The 17,459-nt window shown below is 46.8% G+C and overlaps 11 protein-coding genes across 11 annotated transcripts in view; all 11 read right to left on the bottom strand.

Annotated features, from left to right (window-relative positions):
• The window catches only part of Pcdhgb8 (protocadherin gamma subfamily B, 8), a 79,536-nt gene extending 76,388 nt beyond the window's left edge, over nt 1-3,148 (bottom strand). The window contains exon 1 of the mRNA NM_001037159.1: nt 562-3,148. Within this exon, the coding sequence (NP_001032236.1) occupies nt 562-2,976 (2,415 nt within the window). The 5' untranslated portion in view covers nt 2,977-3,148. The remainder of the gene's footprint in view (nt 1-561) is intronic.
• The window catches only part of Pcdhga11 (protocadherin gamma subfamily A, 11), an 84,490-nt gene extending 76,388 nt beyond the window's left edge, over nt 1-8,102 (bottom strand). Inside the window, exon 1 of the mRNA NM_001037153.1 lies at nt 5,542-8,102. Coding sequence (NP_001032230.1) covers nt 5,542-7,968 — 2,427 coding nt within the window. The 5' untranslated portion in view covers nt 7,969-8,102. The remainder of the gene's footprint in view (nt 1-5,541) is intronic.
• The window catches only part of Pcdhgb7 (protocadherin gamma subfamily B, 7), an 88,737-nt gene extending 76,391 nt beyond the window's left edge, over nt 1-12,346 (bottom strand). The window contains exon 1 of the mRNA NM_001012215.1: nt 9,755-12,346. Within this exon, the coding sequence (NP_001012215.1) occupies nt 9,755-12,175 (2,421 nt within the window). The 5' untranslated portion in view covers nt 12,176-12,346. The remainder of the gene's footprint in view (nt 1-9,754) is intronic.
• Nucleotides 1-16,782, bottom strand: part of Pcdhga10 (protocadherin gamma subfamily A, 10) — a 93,170-nt gene extending 76,388 nt beyond the window's left edge. The window contains exon 1 of the mRNA NM_001037135.1: nt 14,221-16,782. Coding sequence (NP_001032212.1) covers nt 14,221-16,635 — 2,415 coding nt within the window. The 5' untranslated portion in view covers nt 16,636-16,782. The remainder of the gene's footprint in view (nt 1-14,220) is intronic.
• Nucleotides 1-17,459, bottom strand: part of Pcdhga1 (protocadherin gamma subfamily A, 1) — a 180,457-nt gene that overhangs the window by 76,388 nt on the left and 86,610 nt on the right. The gene's annotated exons all lie outside the window — the stretch shown is intronic.
• Nucleotides 1-17,459, bottom strand: part of Pcdhga2 (protocadherin gamma subfamily A, 2) — a 173,907-nt gene that overhangs the window by 76,388 nt on the left and 80,060 nt on the right. The window lies entirely within an intron of this gene.
• Nucleotides 1-17,459, bottom strand: part of Pcdhga3 (protocadherin gamma subfamily A, 3) — a 168,713-nt gene that overhangs the window by 76,388 nt on the left and 74,866 nt on the right. The window lies entirely within an intron of this gene.
• Nucleotides 1-17,459, bottom strand: part of Pcdhga5 (protocadherin gamma subfamily A, 5) — a 148,156-nt gene that overhangs the window by 76,388 nt on the left and 54,309 nt on the right. The window lies entirely within an intron of this gene.
• Nucleotides 1-17,459, bottom strand: part of Pcdhga7 (protocadherin gamma subfamily A, 7) — a 124,844-nt gene that overhangs the window by 76,388 nt on the left and 30,997 nt on the right. The window lies entirely within an intron of this gene.
• Pcdhga8 (protocadherin gamma subfamily A, 8) overlaps nt 1-17,459 on the bottom strand; it is a 113,983-nt gene that overhangs the window by 76,388 nt on the left and 20,136 nt on the right. The window lies entirely within an intron of this gene.
• Nucleotides 1-17,459, bottom strand: part of Pcdhga9 (protocadherin gamma subfamily A, 9) — a 103,251-nt gene that overhangs the window by 76,388 nt on the left and 9,404 nt on the right. The window lies entirely within an intron of this gene.

Here is a 17,459-nt window from a genome sequence, read left to right as displayed (position 1 = left end):
AGCTCACTCTGGGGGTCAGATGGCAAAATTCCATTTCTGGAACCCACAATGGTAGAAACAGAGACCTGGCTCCCAAAGTTGTCCTCTGACTACCAGATGTGCTTGCACGCACACACACACACACACACACACACACACACACACACACACACAAACACAAAGCATAAAAATTTAAATTTCTCGAGTGGCAATGCATCGTAATACTTCTAAGTTCTGAGTTTTGGTGTACGTAGATAAAATATTTCCAAGTCCTTGAAGCCTAATAGTGCAGTTACTGGCATATAAAGACAGGAAAGAGCTTAGACTGTTGGTATAATGTGCTTTAAGATATCCATTTTAAAGCCGGTCATGGTAGAGGCAGAGGCAGAGGCAGAAGGATCTTTAAGAGTTCGAAGTCAGCCTGGTCTACATAGTTAGTTTTGGGACAACTAGTGCTATGTTGAGAGACACTGACTTAAATGTATTATAAAAAATAAATAAACAGACAAATATAAAATAAAATCTTTCCAAAGGATTTTGAAAATAAAACAACTTGCAAATGAACGGTTAATTGAAACTCACGTGGTTAGAAGCAATAGAATCAGAGACTATCTTGTTATTCTCCTCAGTGACACTCACTGGCACGGAAGCTTCCATACAAAGATCTCGCGGAGGGGCCATTTCTGGCGTCAAGGTAAGAAATTGAGACATTTTTTGACAATTGGAGGCAACGTAGAGATTGTAGGAATAAGGAAGAGTCCCCTCGCTGTAGTTGAGAGAAACCCCTGGTCTCGTCTTACAGCAAAGGCCTGACTGAAAACAGCCCGAGACAGCAGGACCCTGGGACTGCCGAAGGCGAAGGGCGATTGCCAGAATCACAACGAAAAGAAAGAGCACTGAGACTAAGGCCAAGGCCACCACCAGGTAAAACTGAAGCTCATTCTGGGGGTCAGACGGCAAAGGCTCATCTCTGAGTTCTGGGAGGACCTCCTGCAGGCTGTCAGCGAAGATCAGGTGCAGCGTGGCTGTAGCCGAGAGGGGCGGCTGTCCACCATCACGCACAGCGACCAGTAGGCGCTGTCGCGCTGAGTCCCTGTCTCCCAGGGCACGGGCTGTGCGGACCTCGCCTGTGCGCAGCCCCAAGCTGAAGAGCCCGGGATCGCTGGCCTGTAGCACGTGGTAAGACAGCCAGGCATTGTGTCCTGAGTCTGCGTCCACAGCCACCACCTTCGTGACCAAGTATCCGGGCTCGGCAGCGCGAGGCACCATGTCGAAGAGCGCAGAGCCGTCCGGCTCGAGAGCGGGATACAGCACGCGTGGCGCGTTGTCATTGCGGTCGCCCACCAGCACGCGCATGCTCACGTTGGCGCTGAGCGCGGGCGATCCCTGGTCGCGCGCCTGCAGTGTCAGCTGGAAGGAGCGCAGCTGCTCGTGGTCGAAGGCGCGCTGCGCGAACACCACCCCACTGTCCCGGTTCACAGACACATAGGACCACAGTGATTTAGGTTCAAGGTCGCTGGCTATGATGGAGTAGGAGATGAGACCATTGGATCCCAAATCCGGGTCGGAGGCGCTGACCTGAGCAATGGAAGCTCCCGGAGGGTTATTTTCAGCTACTTGGATCAAATAGGAGGCCTGGTGGAAAACTGGAGCATTGTCATTGACATCCCCAACATGCAGGGTAACACTTGTGCTGGAAGAGAGAGAGGGCTTGCCTTTATCAGTGGCGACGATGGTGACATTGTACTCTGGAGTCTGCTCCCGGTCCAGGATCCCATCTGTTACAAGCTTATAGTAATTGCTGGCAGACGACTCAATTCTAAAAGGAACTGTTTCTTTTACGAAGCAACTCACTCTTCCATTTTCTTCTGCATCTTTATCGTATGTTTTGAACAGAGCCACCACTGTCCCCGGTTCTGCATCTTCGGTTATAGAATTGGACACAGAGGTAAAAACCACTTCTGGGGCATTGTCGTTCTCATCGAGAATTTCTATTACAACTTTACATTCTGTGGCCATGCCGCCACCATCCTTGGCCTCTATGTTCATGGTGTAAGTCCTCCTGGCCTCAAAGTCTATAGGGCCTTTGGATTTAATTTCTCCACTTTGATGATCTAGGATAAACTTACTTCTAATATCTTCTCCTAGTGATTTGAAGGAGTAGGTGATTTCTGCATTGACACCCTCATCCGGGTCAGTAGCCATCACTGTTAGCACAGAGGTGCCTGAGGGCATGTTCTCTCGAAGACTGACTTTGTATGTACTTTGGCTGAACACTGGGGGGTTATCATTGGCATCAGTGACTTCGATTTGAATCTGAGCAGTACCAGTTAGGACTGGTTCTCCCCCATCCACTGCTGTTAGGACCAAGAGCTGGGAGCTCTGCTTTTCCCTGTCCAGAGGTTTCTCCAACACTAATTCTGGGGCATCCTTTCCTTCAGTCTTGTCCTTCACCACCAGAGAGAAGTGCTCATTCAAACTGAGCTGGTAACTCTGGAGAGAGTTCGGTCCTACATCTGCGTCTATGGCAGACTCCAGGCCAAACCTAGTGCCTGGAATTGCAAATTCATTGATTTGCAAAACAATCCTATTTTGGAGGAAACGGGGAGGGTTATCATTTATATCTTCTATCACTACACTGACGTGAAAAACGTTTAGGGGATTTTCTGCCACAATCTCTAAGGGCAGGACACACAGAGGGCTTTGGAAGCAGAGTAACTCTCGATCTATTTTGTCGCTCACAACTATGTTCCCGTTCTCGGGGTTCACAGTAAGATACGGTTTCTCCGAGATAACTCTAAGATTGCGAATCAGTAAGTCCTGAACAGGCAGCCCCAGGTCCTCAGCGAGGTTTCCCACGACCGAACCCATGGCCATTTCTTCCGGAATAGAGTAGCGGACTTGCTCTGCAAGCCCCGTGCAGAACAAAGGCAGCAAGAAGGGAAAGAGTACTTGCCTCCACAGGGTCCTGCTCCCTAGCTTCACGCTGCGCTCCATCTTTCTCCTGCACCGGTGTGAAGGGAAGAGGCTTCACGAATTACTTCCACCAGGAAGAAAACCCAAATGCGCCAAGTTTGAGGATATCGCAGTCTCTAATCTGATTTTCCACGCAGGAAATTCAAGCCCCCCTCACTCTTTAAGCCTCCAGTGAATGTATACAATTTCAACCCGTAGAGCCTGGAGTCAGCTCTTACGGGTCAGCGAATTGGACAACAGCGGCGCCCAGAGTCCATTTATAAAATTGCAATCAGAACCCTTCGCAGACTCAATGGGATTAGGTATAGTGAGCTATGTTGAGACATGGGGAGAAAAGGGATTCATGAGTTTAGAATTTGTCTGTTTTCCAGTGTTGCTACCAAACAAAGCTCCTCAGAGGTGTGGTAATAGCGTAAGTATTAACCCAGCGACGGCAGATTAAAAGGCCTGTCTTGTCTAAGGGACACTTGGGAAGAACCAGGAAAGTCTTTTCTCAAGATCACGTGGAAAAATAGCCCCACCAAGCGGTATAGGAAAACTTGACAGTGGTGAAATGACACCATACAGCTTCAGTCTGACGCATGCGCAATTAGCAGAGGAGAGGCACTCAAAACTATTAAGGGTACATTTGTAATAAAGATGGTCAATGCCGCAAATTATTTTCAGTTTTAATATAGACACATCATAAGGATTGTTAAATGTTCAATCACTGTTGCGAATCTCATGACATGAGATGGGAGAGAATTTTCTTTTTATCCTTTTATTTAAACTATATGTGGCATCCTAACTGATTCTCCTTTGACTCTCGAATCAACTTTGGGAGCCAACCTTTTCTCTTTCTGCAAGAGCTTTGCTGAGAGCCCCCAATTAGTTTAGATTGTGCTTAAAAATACAAATCACCCTCGTTTTACCAATCAGATGCCTCATAGCATTTTTAATAATCTAATTCAGGTGTAGTGCCTTAAAGTTCTTTTTCTTCCAAGTCTGGAATTTCATAAGAATAAAATCCCACAAAACATTCAAAGACTTTTCTTACTTCAGGACAAATTTAGGCATCTGTTAGGAAGAATTCTCTTTCCAACAGTTGAAAAAATGATCCTGATCACCAAATTAATAATGAATTATATTAAGATCAAACTTCTAAATGAGAAACATAAACTCGAAAGGAAATATTAATGAGCAAGTAGTTTGAACCAAATCTGTAGAAGTGACATAAGGATGTGGGGTTTGATTACGAAGGTGATTTCTGTGATCAAATCTTCATATCTTCATAGGTCTCTTTTCCTTGTTTACCTGTGCTTCAGACACTATGCACACCACTGGATACGTATCGAGGCTTCAATAACAAGCTTTTTCTGATTACAGCAATTGAATATGCTTAAATAAATGTAGTGCAAAATTAAGGAAAGAAAAAAGTATCTAAGCTGCTAGATAGAAGAAGAAGAAGAAGAAGAAGAAGAAGAAGAAGAAGAAGAAGAAGATTACATGAACAGACCGCTACAAGCAGTGTCAGTCTTTTTCTCCCCAGAAGGATGATAGGGATTGCACCAAGGGTCTTGTACATGCGAAGCACATGATCAACCACTGAACTATATCGAAGTCCCTAAATTAGTCATTTATGCAACTCAAATACCCACTTCAATCTCTAATTTTTTTCAATCTCTAATTTTTTACAAACCACATAAACAAATGTGCATTACATAAACACATAACAAAGTCGCACATAAACACGTAATAAATTTGCATTCCATAAACAAAAAGCATTCGAAAAGGAAAGGAAAAATAAAAAACGAACAAGAAAAAAAGGAAAAAAGGAAAAGCATTCGACCCAACGCTACACTAGAAGAATAAAAGGAAGCAATGAGAACTCAACAGTCTGCTTATTCTTCAGAACAATGATGTGAATTTGCAGTAGGGATGGATAGAAAGCATAAGAAAAAAAAATGCTCCTGCATTTCCTCTCCCAACAAAGCCTTGTAACTAAAACTTGGCCAAGTCTGTTTTGATAGGATGAAGCAATGATACAAAATAAAAATAATCAACAGGATCCCAATATTCCATCAGAAAGCAAAGCAGAACCAATCCGTGCTTTGAAGAAAAACTCATTACAAGCAGTGTGAAGACAAGTGAGGAAAAGCCGCAAAGAGCGTGCTGCGGAGTTGAGTTCAATGTAAACATTAGAAGCAAATCATGGTGGACTATACAGAAGCTGTGAAACTGAATTTAAATTCTGTTTGTGCATCATCAAATTGAATCATAATTAGTTTGCCTTGATAGTCACCAATCGCGATGATAGAGAGACACTAGGGAAGCTAACTCACTACAAAGCAAGCGAAGATAATCGATATAGCCCTTCAGAATCAGAAGAAAATGCGCAAGTACCAAAAATTGACTTCGACAAAGCTCTTCTGAAAAGAAATGTTAATCTGTTGATGTAAATTACACAAGCCAACCGGTAGTGTTCTAATATGTATGAACTAGTTACACGCACCCAAGCTTAAATTTTCATAACCAGCTCAACTAAAGTCCCTTCAAGACTTGTGCCAAATCAGGAACAATTGGGAGGCAAAGAAATATGCATCTCACCTGAATATCGGTTGGCTCACATTTGCCTAAAACTGTAGCTGAGTCTTCAGGTATTAGTAGAGGCTCGCTTTTCCCACAGCTCTCCTGGCTGATGAGCGTGTCTGCATAGTTGGGCTGCGGGAAGATCAGGTGACTCTTCCTTGAGTCTGCAGTGAGCGAAACTTCGTGGGAATAGGTCTGGAGGAAAGCATGCATCCCGTCCACACCCACAAAGTGCGAAGGAGGCACGCCAGCCAATCCGCTGGCAGCCTGGAGCAGACGTGATGAGTGCCAGCGCCGAAGCCTGAGAGCCAGCAGTACCATGACAAAGATGAGGAAGATGCAGGAGACTGCAGTGATGGCCACCACTAGGTAGAGGGTGAGACTCGACTCATCCCGGTTGGCAGGAGACTCTAGACTAACCAAGTCCTCCAGAACCTCTGGAATGCTGTCAGCCACCGCCACGGTGAGCCTGACAGTGGCGGAGAGAGGAGGCTGGCCGTGATCCTGCACAGTTACAACGAGGCTCTGCTTGAGAGCATCTTTATCCATCATGGCTCGGGCCGTGCGCACCTCCCCCGTGTGCAGCCCCACGGAGAAGAGGCCTGGCTCGCTGGCTTTGAGCAGGCGGTAGGACAGCCAAGCGTTCTGCCCGGAGTCTCTGTCTACAGCCACCACCTTGGTCACTAAATAACCTGGCTCTGCGGAGCGAGGCGCCAATTCCACACCAGTGGAGCCATCAGTAGGGAGAGAGGGGTATAGGATCTCTGGAGTGTTGTCATTCTGGTCCAGCACGAAAAGGGTCAGTGAAATATTGCTGCTTAATGGTGGGTTCCCACTGTCACTAGCGGTCACTCCCAGTTGTAGGGTCTGGAACTGCTCATAGTCGAAGGATTGCAAGGCATACAGCACACCGGTGTCTGAGTTGATAGAAACGTAAGAGGACAGAGGTGATCCCTGGATACTGTACTCAGCCAGAGAGTACGTGACCTGGGCATTTTCTCTGCTGTCCCTATCAATGGCGGTCACTGAGAAGATGGAGGAACCTCTAGGGTTGTTTTCAGGAATGTAGGCCGAGTAAGACGAGTGAGTGAAAACTGGAGGATTGTCATTGGCATCTGCCACTTTGAGCAGGAGGTGAGTTGCTGTAGACAAGGGTGGACTTCCCTGATCTTTGGCGATCAGTGTAATATTGTAGCTCTCTACCTGCTCCCGGTCCAGTTCACTATCGGTTACCAATTTATAATAATTTCCATAGGTTTTCTCTAACTTAAAAGGAAGACCACTAGGAATGAAGCAAGAGACCTGACCATTTTCTCCAGAATCTTGATCCTGAACGTTTAGAAGAGCAATTACTGTACCCGAAGGAGAATTTTCCGGCACTGAGTTGATGGAAGAGGTGACAGTTATCTCTGGAACGTTGTCATTCACATCTTCAACCGTGATCAGCAACATGGTGGTGCTCAACAACCCCCCACCATCTTGGCCTTGAATTTCCATCTCATAGAATCTATATTTTTCAAAATCCAGCGGCTTTCCGACTAGAACTTCTCCAGTTTGAGAATTCAGTTGAAATATTTCAGAAGCTTTGCTTTTCATTTTCCGGAAAGTGTACATCACTTCCCCGTTGATACCCTCATCTGGGTCTGTGGCATTTACCACGAGCACCCGCGTTCCGGAGCTGAGGTTTTCAGGCACACTCGCTCTATACACAGACTGTGTAAATTTTGGAATGTGGTCATTTACGTCGAGGACCACCACGCGGATGGGAACCATCCCCGTGCGGATGGGATCTCCCCCATCCAAGGCTGTGAGGAGGAGGTGGTGGGATGCCTCTTTCTCCCGGTCCAGGCTCTCCTCCAGCACTAGCTCTGGATTCTTGTCCCCATCAGTCCCGCCTCTCACCTGCAAGGAAAAATAACTGCTTGGGCTGAGCTGGTAGCTCTGGAGGGAGTTCATCCCTGCATCTGGATCCCTAGCCTTAGGAAGTGGAAATCGCGACCCAGGACTAGTGTGCTCGCTGACTTTGATCTCTACCTCTTCTTCCCGGAAGCTGGGGGCGTTATCATTAATGTCCATTACTTCCACCTCCACTCCATAAATCTTCAGGGTTTCCTCCACGAGAATTTCCAAATTCAGCAAGCAGGAGGGCACCGTATCACATAGCTCTTCACGATCGATCCTACCCGCAGTCACCAAGCTGCCGCCTCGCGGATTCAGAGAGAAAAGCTGCGATTTTCCTCTGGAGACGATGCGGACTCCGCGGTCCGCGACCTCCCAGGGCTCCAGCCCCAGGTCTTTGGAGATGTTGCCTACGAAGAAGCCTTTATCTGTCTCTTCTGGAACCGAATATCGGATTTGTCCTGTCCCAAAGGTCAGCAAGGTCCCCAGGAAAATGCACAGCGGGACCAGCGCGCGGCGGTCCAGGCGCTGAAGCTGATTCGCCATAGCTGGGTGTGAGCGTTGTTCCGTGAGGGTCTTGCGCCGGTTTATTTTTAATTTATTTTTTCCGAGTCAGCTTTTGTGTCTACAAGGTTCCAGGTATTCCGCATTCAAAACATCTTCCAAAGCGAACAGAGGTGTTTTTACTTCTAGAGTTAAGATGCGCGAGTATCCATCCCTTTTCGGCTTTGTGTGGTAGAGGTTCGGGAAAAGTACTCAATAGCTTTGTCCTCCCATTCCCTTATTGGTCAAGAGCGGCGCCTAGAGCCCAATCTTATTATTGCAACACTAATACAAACCTGGTGTCTGTTGCGGAGAAAACTGTCACACTCACCTTTTCTGTAGATCATGACATTTGTGAAGGTGGAAACAGCGAACAATAGCTATGTGATGTGATGTAAAATCTACCAAGAGCACTTACGAAAAAAGCAGGTCTTAAATGGACTTGTTTAATTAAAAACGTTTCGCAATAACACTGGAACTTAAAACTTAGTTGTGATTCCAGTTGGTTTTTTTTTTAAATGTTTTATTTATTTATCATATATATGAGTACACTGTAGCTGTCTTCAGACACACCAGAAGAGGGCATCAGATCTCATTACAGATGGTTGTGAGCCGCCATGTGGTTGCTGGGATTTGAACTCAGGGCCTCGGGAAGAGCAGTCGGTGCTCTTAACCACTGAGCCATCTCTCCAGCCCCTCCAGTTGGTTTTACTAACTGAAGAGACACGGCGTTCGTGGATGTGAAACCACCCTGGTCCAGATGAAATCCTCAGGTAGGACTCATGGTTATTATTCTTACTACTTTTAATTCAAGTTTTTATTTTATTATTTTAATTATGTGTATATGCATGCGTTTTTATGAGTATGTGCACAGGTTCATGTGAAGTCCAGAAGGAAGTGCAGCTATAGTTGTCGCAGTAGTGGGTGCTGGGAACTGAACTCAGGTCCTCTCAAAGAGTAATGGTGCTTTTAACCACTAAGCCATCTCTCTGGATCCCACCAATGTAGTATTTTATTTATTTTTTATTTTTTTAAATTTTTTTCGGAGGTGAGGACCGAACCCAGGGCTTTGCGCTAGCTAGGCAAGTGCTCTACCACTGAGCTAAATCCCCAACCCCTTAGTTTTTTATTTTTAACGAGTTATTTTTTTAATGAGTATAACAACGATGGAATGTTTTATCCAAAATTTAAATAGTTTCATGTTATCATTTAAACAATAATAAATTATACCTGTATTTCATATCCATAACTGTAAGGCATTTTAATGAAAAACTGAAGTGAGATTTTAATATACTTGTGTGTGTGTTCGAGGCAGGAGGAGGAGGAGGAGAGAACTGGTAATTGAAGCAGGACCTAGAGCACACAACATGCTCAAACATCAAAGAATTAAATATAATTGGATAGCAGAGTATTTCAGCACCACAAACCTTTTGTGCATGCTGGCTAGAAATGGTATGAGTTTTGTCACTACGGCACACTCCCACACCCTTCCAAAAACAGTGATACCCAAGTTTGACCTACATTTCTCTTAGAAACGTAAAGCTCCTAAAATAGAGTCCAGCGCGGTGGCCCACCCCTTTAATCCCAGTGCTTGTGAAGCAGAGGCAGGTGGATCTATGTGAATGCTAGGCCCTCCTGGCCTACATAGCTAATTCCAGAACAATCAGGACTACATAGAGAGACCGTGTCTCAAACAAAACAGGAAACAAAACAAACCATCCTTTAAAATTGCAGCTCCCTCTCTCTATACGTTGGCGTACCGGAATATAAAAAGCACAATATTAAATACCTGGTTAAAGGTCTGCTCGTCTGCTTCCACGCCAGGAGTTAAAATGCTAGCCAGCAGTGCCGAGGAGCTATCTTTGTTGAGAAGATCTTGTGCGGCAGGATAATCTCCAACGGATGTGAGAAAATTAAATTCTGGCTTAAGTTGATCTCCTGGCACGCACACATTATAGGCATAGGGCAATGTCCCCTCACTGGAGTTGGGTGGAAGTACTGGTCTAGACTTGGAACCAAGAACCGACCCAAAGCAACCAGTGGTTGATGGGCTGGAAGACTGTCGCAGGCGCAAAGCAATGGCCAAAATTATTGCGAGAAGGAAAAGCACCGAGATCAGGGCCAAGGCCACCACCAGGTAAAACTGAAGCTCACTCTGAGGGTCGGGGGGGATGGGATGATCGACGAGGTCTGGCAACGCTTCTTGTAGGGTGTCTGCAAAAACTAGAAGCAGTGTAGCAGTAGCGGACAGGGGTGGCTGTCCACCATCACGCACAGCGACCAGAAGGCGCTGACGAGCTGCATCCTTATCGCCCAAGGCACGCGCTGTGCGCACCTCGCCTGTGCGCAGCCCCAGGCTGAAGAGCCCGGGATCACTGGCCTGCAACACGTGGTAAGACAGCCAGGCATTGTGTCCCGAGTCGGCATCCACAGCCACCACCTTCGTGACCAAGTATCCGGGCTCGGCAGCGCGCGGCACCATATCGAAGAGCGCAGAGCCGTCCGGCTCGAGAGCGGGATACAGCACGCGTGGCGCGTTGTCATTGCGGTCGCCCACCAGCACGCGCATGCTCACGTTGGCGCTGAGCGCAGGCGATCCCTGGTCTCGCGCCTGTAGAGTCAGCTGGAAGGAGCGCAGCTGCTCGTGGTCGAAGGCGCGCTGCGCGAACACCACCCCACTGTCCTGGTTCACAGACACGAAGGATGACAGCACTTTTGGTTCTAGGTCGCTAGCTATGATGGAGTAGGAGACGAGGCCATTGGATCCCACATCTGGATCCCATGCTCTGACTTGAGTTATGGACGTACCGGGCTGGTTGTTTTCTGGTACGTTTATTAGGTAGGCCTGCTGTTGGAAAACTGGCGCATTGTCGTTGACATCAGCGACATTCAGAGTGATGGTTGTGCTGGAGGAAAGGGGCGGCTTGCCCCTATCTGTGGCTGTGATAGTGACGTTGTACCCTGGTGTCTGTTCTCGATCTAGGATGCTATCTGTTACTAACTTGTAGTAATTATTGGAAGAAGAATGAATCTTAAATGGGTTGTTTCCGCTTAAACTGCAAGTGACTTCTGCGTTTTCCCCAGAATCTCGATCCCGTACCTTGAAGAGGGCCACAACCGTTCCGGAAGGGGAATCCTCCAAAATCTGATCCGAGAGAGAAGTGATGATTATTTCTGGGCGGTTGTCGTTCTCATCCAGAACTTCTATAATTACTTTACACTGCGAAGAAAGAGATCCTCGATCCTTCGCCTCCACATCAATCGTATATTGTTCTACTTCTTCAAAGTCTAACGACTGTAGAGTTATTATATCTCCTGTTACGGGATCCAGAGAGAACTCGTGCTGGGCTTTGTTAGCCACACCCAGGAAGGAATATGTGAACTCTGCATTGATGCCCTCGTCCTGATCCGTGGCCCTCAGCCTTAGGACGGTGGTCCCTGGAGGCAAGTCTTCTCGAACGCGGACTCTGTACACTTCTTGGCTGAACACTGGAGGGTTATCATTGGCGTCCATCACTCGGATTCGAAGCTGAGCTGTGCCACTTCGGGGCGGGTCCCCACCGTCTACAGCTGTCAGCACCAGGTTGTGTGTGCTCTCTGTTTCTCGGTCCAGCATCTTCTGCAATTCTAATTCTGGGTATTTGGTACCATCCGGATTGTCTTTCACCAACAATAAGAAGTAGTCGTTAGGACTTAACTGATATTTACTTAGAGAATTCATACCAATATCAGGATCTTTTGCTGACTCCAGAATTGTTCTCACACCTGGGCTGACGGATTCACTTATCTCTAGGTTTATTTCGTCTTTTGGAAATTGAGGAGCGTGATCATTAACATCTTCAATCTCCACAACCACATGAAAAATGTTTAAAGGGTTTTCCAGCACGGCTTCCAACTGTAGCTCACACCTTCTCCTCCCTTTGCATATCTGCTCGCGGTCTATGCGGTCCTTCACCAGTAAGTCCCCGCTCTCGGAATCCACGCTGAAGTGCATCTTCTCAGCGCTAACCCGCAGCTTCCTAGCCGACACTTCCAGGACACTGAGCCCCAGATCCTTAGCGAGGTTCCCCACCACCGAACCTCGGTCCAGCTCCTCAGGGATGGAGTAGCGGACGGGCTGGCCCAGCGCGGGACAGAACAAAGGCAGCAGCAGGGTAAACAGTACCTGCGGGCGGCCGGGGCGCTGCCTCCGCGCGCTGCTCCCTCCCATTGTTGGCTCGGGTTCTCTGTAGGTCTTCAGTTCTTCACAGTAGGAGAGAGTGCAGCCTACCGCGGTGGAGGCGCGTTCAGCCCCGGACAGCGGGACCCCGGTTTGTGTCCGGGAATCGATGTCTTAGTCTGTGTGAGTGAGAGTTTCCCCTTGATGTGTATTCGTTTGTGCGTAGGAAATTGCAGCTTAGAGACTGAGGGATCCGGGACAGCGGAGCTTGCTCTGCACTGGCCGACAGCGGCGCCCAGAGGCTCTGAGTGGAATTGCAGTCTGGCGATTCAGATTTTGGGGGAATCTTTTATTTTCTACAAGGGCAAGTTGATAGTCAAAATATTTGAATTTTCTTTCTCATTGATTTTGTTTCCCTCGTGAAATTTTTTATTAATAAATATTGTTTCATATGTAAAAATTTCTACACATTTTGGGTAGATTGAAAGTGTATTTTCTTCAAATTAAAACGCGTGAAAGAAAGTAAAGGTCCACAGAACCAATGGCCCAATTACCCAAGTCTTTCATCCATAGCAAATGACTGTCTCTCTTTTTGAGGGTAATTATCTTTTGCCATCAATGCTAGCTCTTGTTAGTTAAAAAGTAAATACCCTTCCATCCGCATTTAGGCGCTGGAATGCCACCCTGACTGTATCCAAACATCCAGCGGGTTCAGCATGGCTCTCAAGATTTTAATAGAACATTTGCAGCGTCAAAAGAGTGCTCTTGAAGCTTGCACTTTTTCAAATAACAGAACTGAAATATGCACGTAATTATTATTACTCTCATGGGACAAAGATGTAGGACAAGAGCTTCAAGGAATAAGTAGTATTATAACTGTGGAGGCTGTACTCACCTTCCATGAATCTATGACTAGCCAAGTGTTGACACAAATGTGCCCGGGTCTCAGGCGTAGAGCACTCTTTGTTCAAGTAACTTCTGTAGAGTAATAGTGAGTCCAGAGAGTGAATCCAGTATGTGGCTATCTTCCTTGAACTAAATGTGCTCATCACTTCCTTCACTAATCACCTGTTTAGAAGTTTCGTGTACAGCTTTGCTTAAGTTCTGATCCCACGATGAGCTGCCAACTCTTTTCTTATGCTCTTAGCTCTTAGTTTATTTTAAAACTCTGTCACCGCACTTACAAGATTCTGCCGGCTGAGTTCTCTTCTACATTAAGGAGGAAATGTCCTCATCATGTGGTTAACTTTTGTTCCTGGGAACTCGAGCAATGTTATCCACCCCCAATCCACATTTACATTTTAGCCTTAATAGATGGCATTATAATTTTCAAGGAAAAAAAGACAAAGGGAAGAAAAATCCTCAATTTAACCTTGCATAAATTCTTGGAATCATCATTGGGCAAGAAAAATGAAATTAAAAGGCTATATCTTTCATATAGTAAGACGTTATGTAATCATATGCAGAAGGAATGCCACTGAGCTAATGGGCATGGTTATGGTTATAAAGATTCTAAGCACATAGTTATGACTTGTTGGTTGAATATTAATGAAAAACTTCAAATATCTAAAGAGTATATCCAGTCATTGTTTGAAAATGTAACTGCAAAGACACATTGCTTTATCTCTAAAGAACACCAATGAACAGCCTTGGACTTTGCTTGTGTGTCTGGTGAGGCCAATGCATTTGTTTCTGACATTTACCTAATTTTAACATCTTGCCTTCAAAAGAGCTCCAGCTTCCTAAAGTGGTAGCATGTGGTCAGTGAGGACTCATACACCAACAGACACTGCCACATGAAGTTCCCTTCCAGGAACCGTCTATGTTGTACTCAGCAACACAATAAAACACAAGGTTCTGCAAAAGCTACTCATACAACCTTAGGGCAACGTAGGCGATTTTCACCACAGTTTCCAATACAGTCTTAACTACCAGATTCTACTCTGTAATGTTTTAGCAAGAGGCAAGCATCGCTGGAAACTGGAACCGAGGGAAGTGGTTTTAAAATAGAGGTCTACTATTTCCAGCGTTTAGGTTCAAGCCACAAAGTAAATCTGATAGTAATATTTTAAAATAAAAGTAAAATCAGAACTCACTGGCACCAAAGGGGCATCTTCTACAGGACACTTCGAATCGTCTAACAAAGACAAAGGATCTTTTTTCTCACAGCTCTCCTGGCTGATGAGCGTGTCTGCGTAGTTAGGTTGCGGGAAGATCAGATGGCTCTTCCGCGAATCAGCAGTGAGGGAAACCTCGTGCGAATAGGTCTGCAAGAAAGCACGCACCCCGTCCACGCCCACATAGTGAGAGGCAGGCACGCCAGGCAATTCATCTCTCGAAGACTGCAGCATGTGAGACTTGTGCCAGCGCCGAAGTTTGAGTGCCAACAACACAATGACGAAGGCGAGAAAAATGCAGGAGACCGCTGCCACTGCCACTACTAGGTAGAGTGTGAGGCTTGAGGCCTCAGAGTCCTTTGGTGGCTCCAGGTTGCTCAAGTCTGCCAGAACATCAGGGATGCTGTCAGCTATTGCAACAGTCAAAGTGACCGTTGCGGAGAGAGGGGGCTGGCCGTGGTCCTGCACAGCCACCACTAGATTCTGCTTGAGAGCATCTCTCTCCATCAGGGCTCGCGCTGTGCGCACCTCACCTGTGTGCAGCCCTACCGTGAAGAGTCCTGGTTCGCTGGCCTTGAGAAGACGATAGGAAAGCCAGGCGTTCTGTCCTGAGTCTCTGTCCACTGCCACCACCTTTGTCACCAGATAGCCCAACTCTGCTGAGCGGGGAGCAAGCTCTACCCCAGTGGAGCCGTCAGTGGGCATGGTGGGGTACAGAATTTCTGGAGAGTTGTCATTCTGATCTAGCACGAACAGGGTCAATGACACGTTACTGTGGAGGGGAGGCTTTCCGCTGTCGCTAGCAGTCACTTGCACCTGCAGTTCGCGGAACTGCTCATAGTCAAAGGACCAGAGCGCATAGAGGATGCCAGTGTCTGAGTTGATGGATATGTAAGAAGAGAGTGGCGCCCCCTCGATGGTGTCTTCAGCCAGAGAGTAAAGGATCTGGGCATTCTCTTTGCTGTCTGGATCGAGGGCAGTCACTGAGAAGATGGAGGCACCTCTGGGATTGTTCTCTGGGATGTAGGTAAGGTAGGAAGTATGAGAGAAGGTGGGCGGGTTGTCGTTGATATCCGCCACTTGTAGAGTGAAGTGAGCTTTGGTTGACAAAGGTGGGTTTCCTCCATCAGTGGCTGTTACTGTGATGTTGTAAGAGGGTACCTGCTCCCTATCAAGGGCTGTTTGTGTCACTAGCCTATAGTAACTGTCAATGGACTTTTCTAATTTAAAGGGTAGATTCCCAGAGATGGAACAGGTTACCTCTCCATTCTGCCCAGAGTCTAAATCGTGCACGTTTAAAAGGGCGATGACGGTTCCCACCGGCGAATCTTCTGTCACTGGACTGAAGAGCGATGTGATGGTCACCTCCGGACTGTTGTCGTTGACATCTTCTACGGTAATCAGCACCTTTGCAGTTGCAAGGTAGGCCCCTCCGTCTTCGGCTTGGATTTCTATTTCATAGAAACGCCTTTCTTCATAATCTAGATTTTCAGATAGTTTTATTTCCCCGGTATTTTTGTCTAGTTGGAATTTGGACAGTTGTGCGTCCAGTGATTGTCGGAATGCGTATGTCACTTCTCCATTGGCGCCTTCATCTTTGTCCGTGGCGGTTACCTTTAGCAGCCGAGTGCCCACAGGCAGGTTCTCCGGAACGTTCACGCGGTATTCAGTCGAGGTGAAGATCGGAGCATTGTCATTTGCATCAAAGACGGTCACAGTGATGAGGACAGTGCCAGATCTGGGAGGGTTTCCTCCGTCAGAGGCCACGAGGACCAGGTGATGAATCGCCTCTTCCTCGCGATCTAGGGCGCGCTCCAGCACCAGCTCCGGGTACTTGATGCCCTTAGCACCGCTCTGAACGACTAGGGAGAAGTGCTTATTGGGACTGAGCTGGTAGCTCTGTAGAGAGTTCACGTCCACATCCGGATCAGTAGCTTCCGGGAGAGGAAAACGCATTCCCGGAGCGACATTTTCATTAATTTTTACATCTAGAGTTTCTGCTTGGAATTTTGGCGCATTGTCATTGACATCCGTTACCTCTATCTCTATCCCGAAAAGTTTCACCCTATCTTCTACAAGGATGTTAAAGCTCACGACACAGGGCGCGATCTGGGCGCACAGCTCCTCCCGGTCTATCCTGCCCGCGGTGACCAAGCTGCCGCCTCGCGGGTTCAGAGAGAAAAGCTGCCTACCTCTGGAGATGATGCGGACCCCGCGCTCCGCCAGCTCGCGGGGCTCCAGCCCCAGGTCCTTGGAGATGTTGCCCACGAAAGAGCCTTTCTCTAGTTCCTCAGGAACCGAGTAGCGGATCTGCCGGGCTGCGGACTCCCAGGGCATCCATAGGAAAAGGAGGACCAGTTTGGTGCGCTCTGAGAGATTCCTTTGAGCGGCCATTGTCTTCTGACTACGGAATTCTCTCAAAGCTCTTCCCGATCGGCCAGGCGCGCAGTGTGTTTCACTGGTTCTTTTCTTCTTTCTGTGTCCCCTGGAGTCTCCCGCAGTTGGAGCACCTTAAATTCCGGGGTGATTTTCGTTGCAGCCCCGGAGCGGGTTTGCCGGAACTGAGGCTTTAAGCTTTTGGACCTTGAGAATCCCAACTGAGCTCCGGCGGCATTTTGCTCCTGGTAGGTGAACAGCGGCGCTCAGAGTCGGAAGAAGTTACTGCACCCACTGCAATATTTCAGCAAATGCATTTTTCTGTTGAATTATTTTAATTTCCTTTGATTTCTCTGTTAAATTTGTTGAGAGGGCGTGAGATTGAAAGCAGGGCTTCCCATATACGCAGACAAGAGCTCTAATAGTGAGCTGCATCAGAGTCCTTCTTAAGGTTTCTTATTGGGGAGTATTGTAAGCTAAATTGATAATATTTGCATCTTATTTCCAACAGAAGCACGCCCACTTAAAACATAGTAAAGTTTATTTTGTGTTGAAAAATCTTACAACTTTGGTATTCACTCACATGGAGACAGTTATATTTTTTAATAAAATTCACTTTGAAAGATTATTTTAGCTTTAATTTGAAGATTATTTCTTTAATTTGACGGTTGTTTTATTTATAATCCTGTAAGAGGCTGGCGAGATGTTCTACTAATCCTTAACATTTTTGAAAGATGAACTTTTTCTCATTTAGGATTTGTATTGAAATTTTAGGCTATTTAAAAATGAACTCATCAGGGCTGGAGAGATGGCTCAGCGGTTAAGAGCACCCGACTGCTCTT

The sequence above is a fragment of the Rattus norvegicus genome, chromosome 18, assembly GCF_036323735.1.
Source record: "Rattus norvegicus strain BN/NHsdMcwi chromosome 18, GRCr8, whole genome shotgun sequence".
Lineage (NCBI taxonomy): Eukaryota > Metazoa > Chordata > Mammalia > Rodentia > Muridae > Rattus > Rattus norvegicus.
This window is presented reverse-complemented; position numbering and strand designations above follow the sequence as displayed.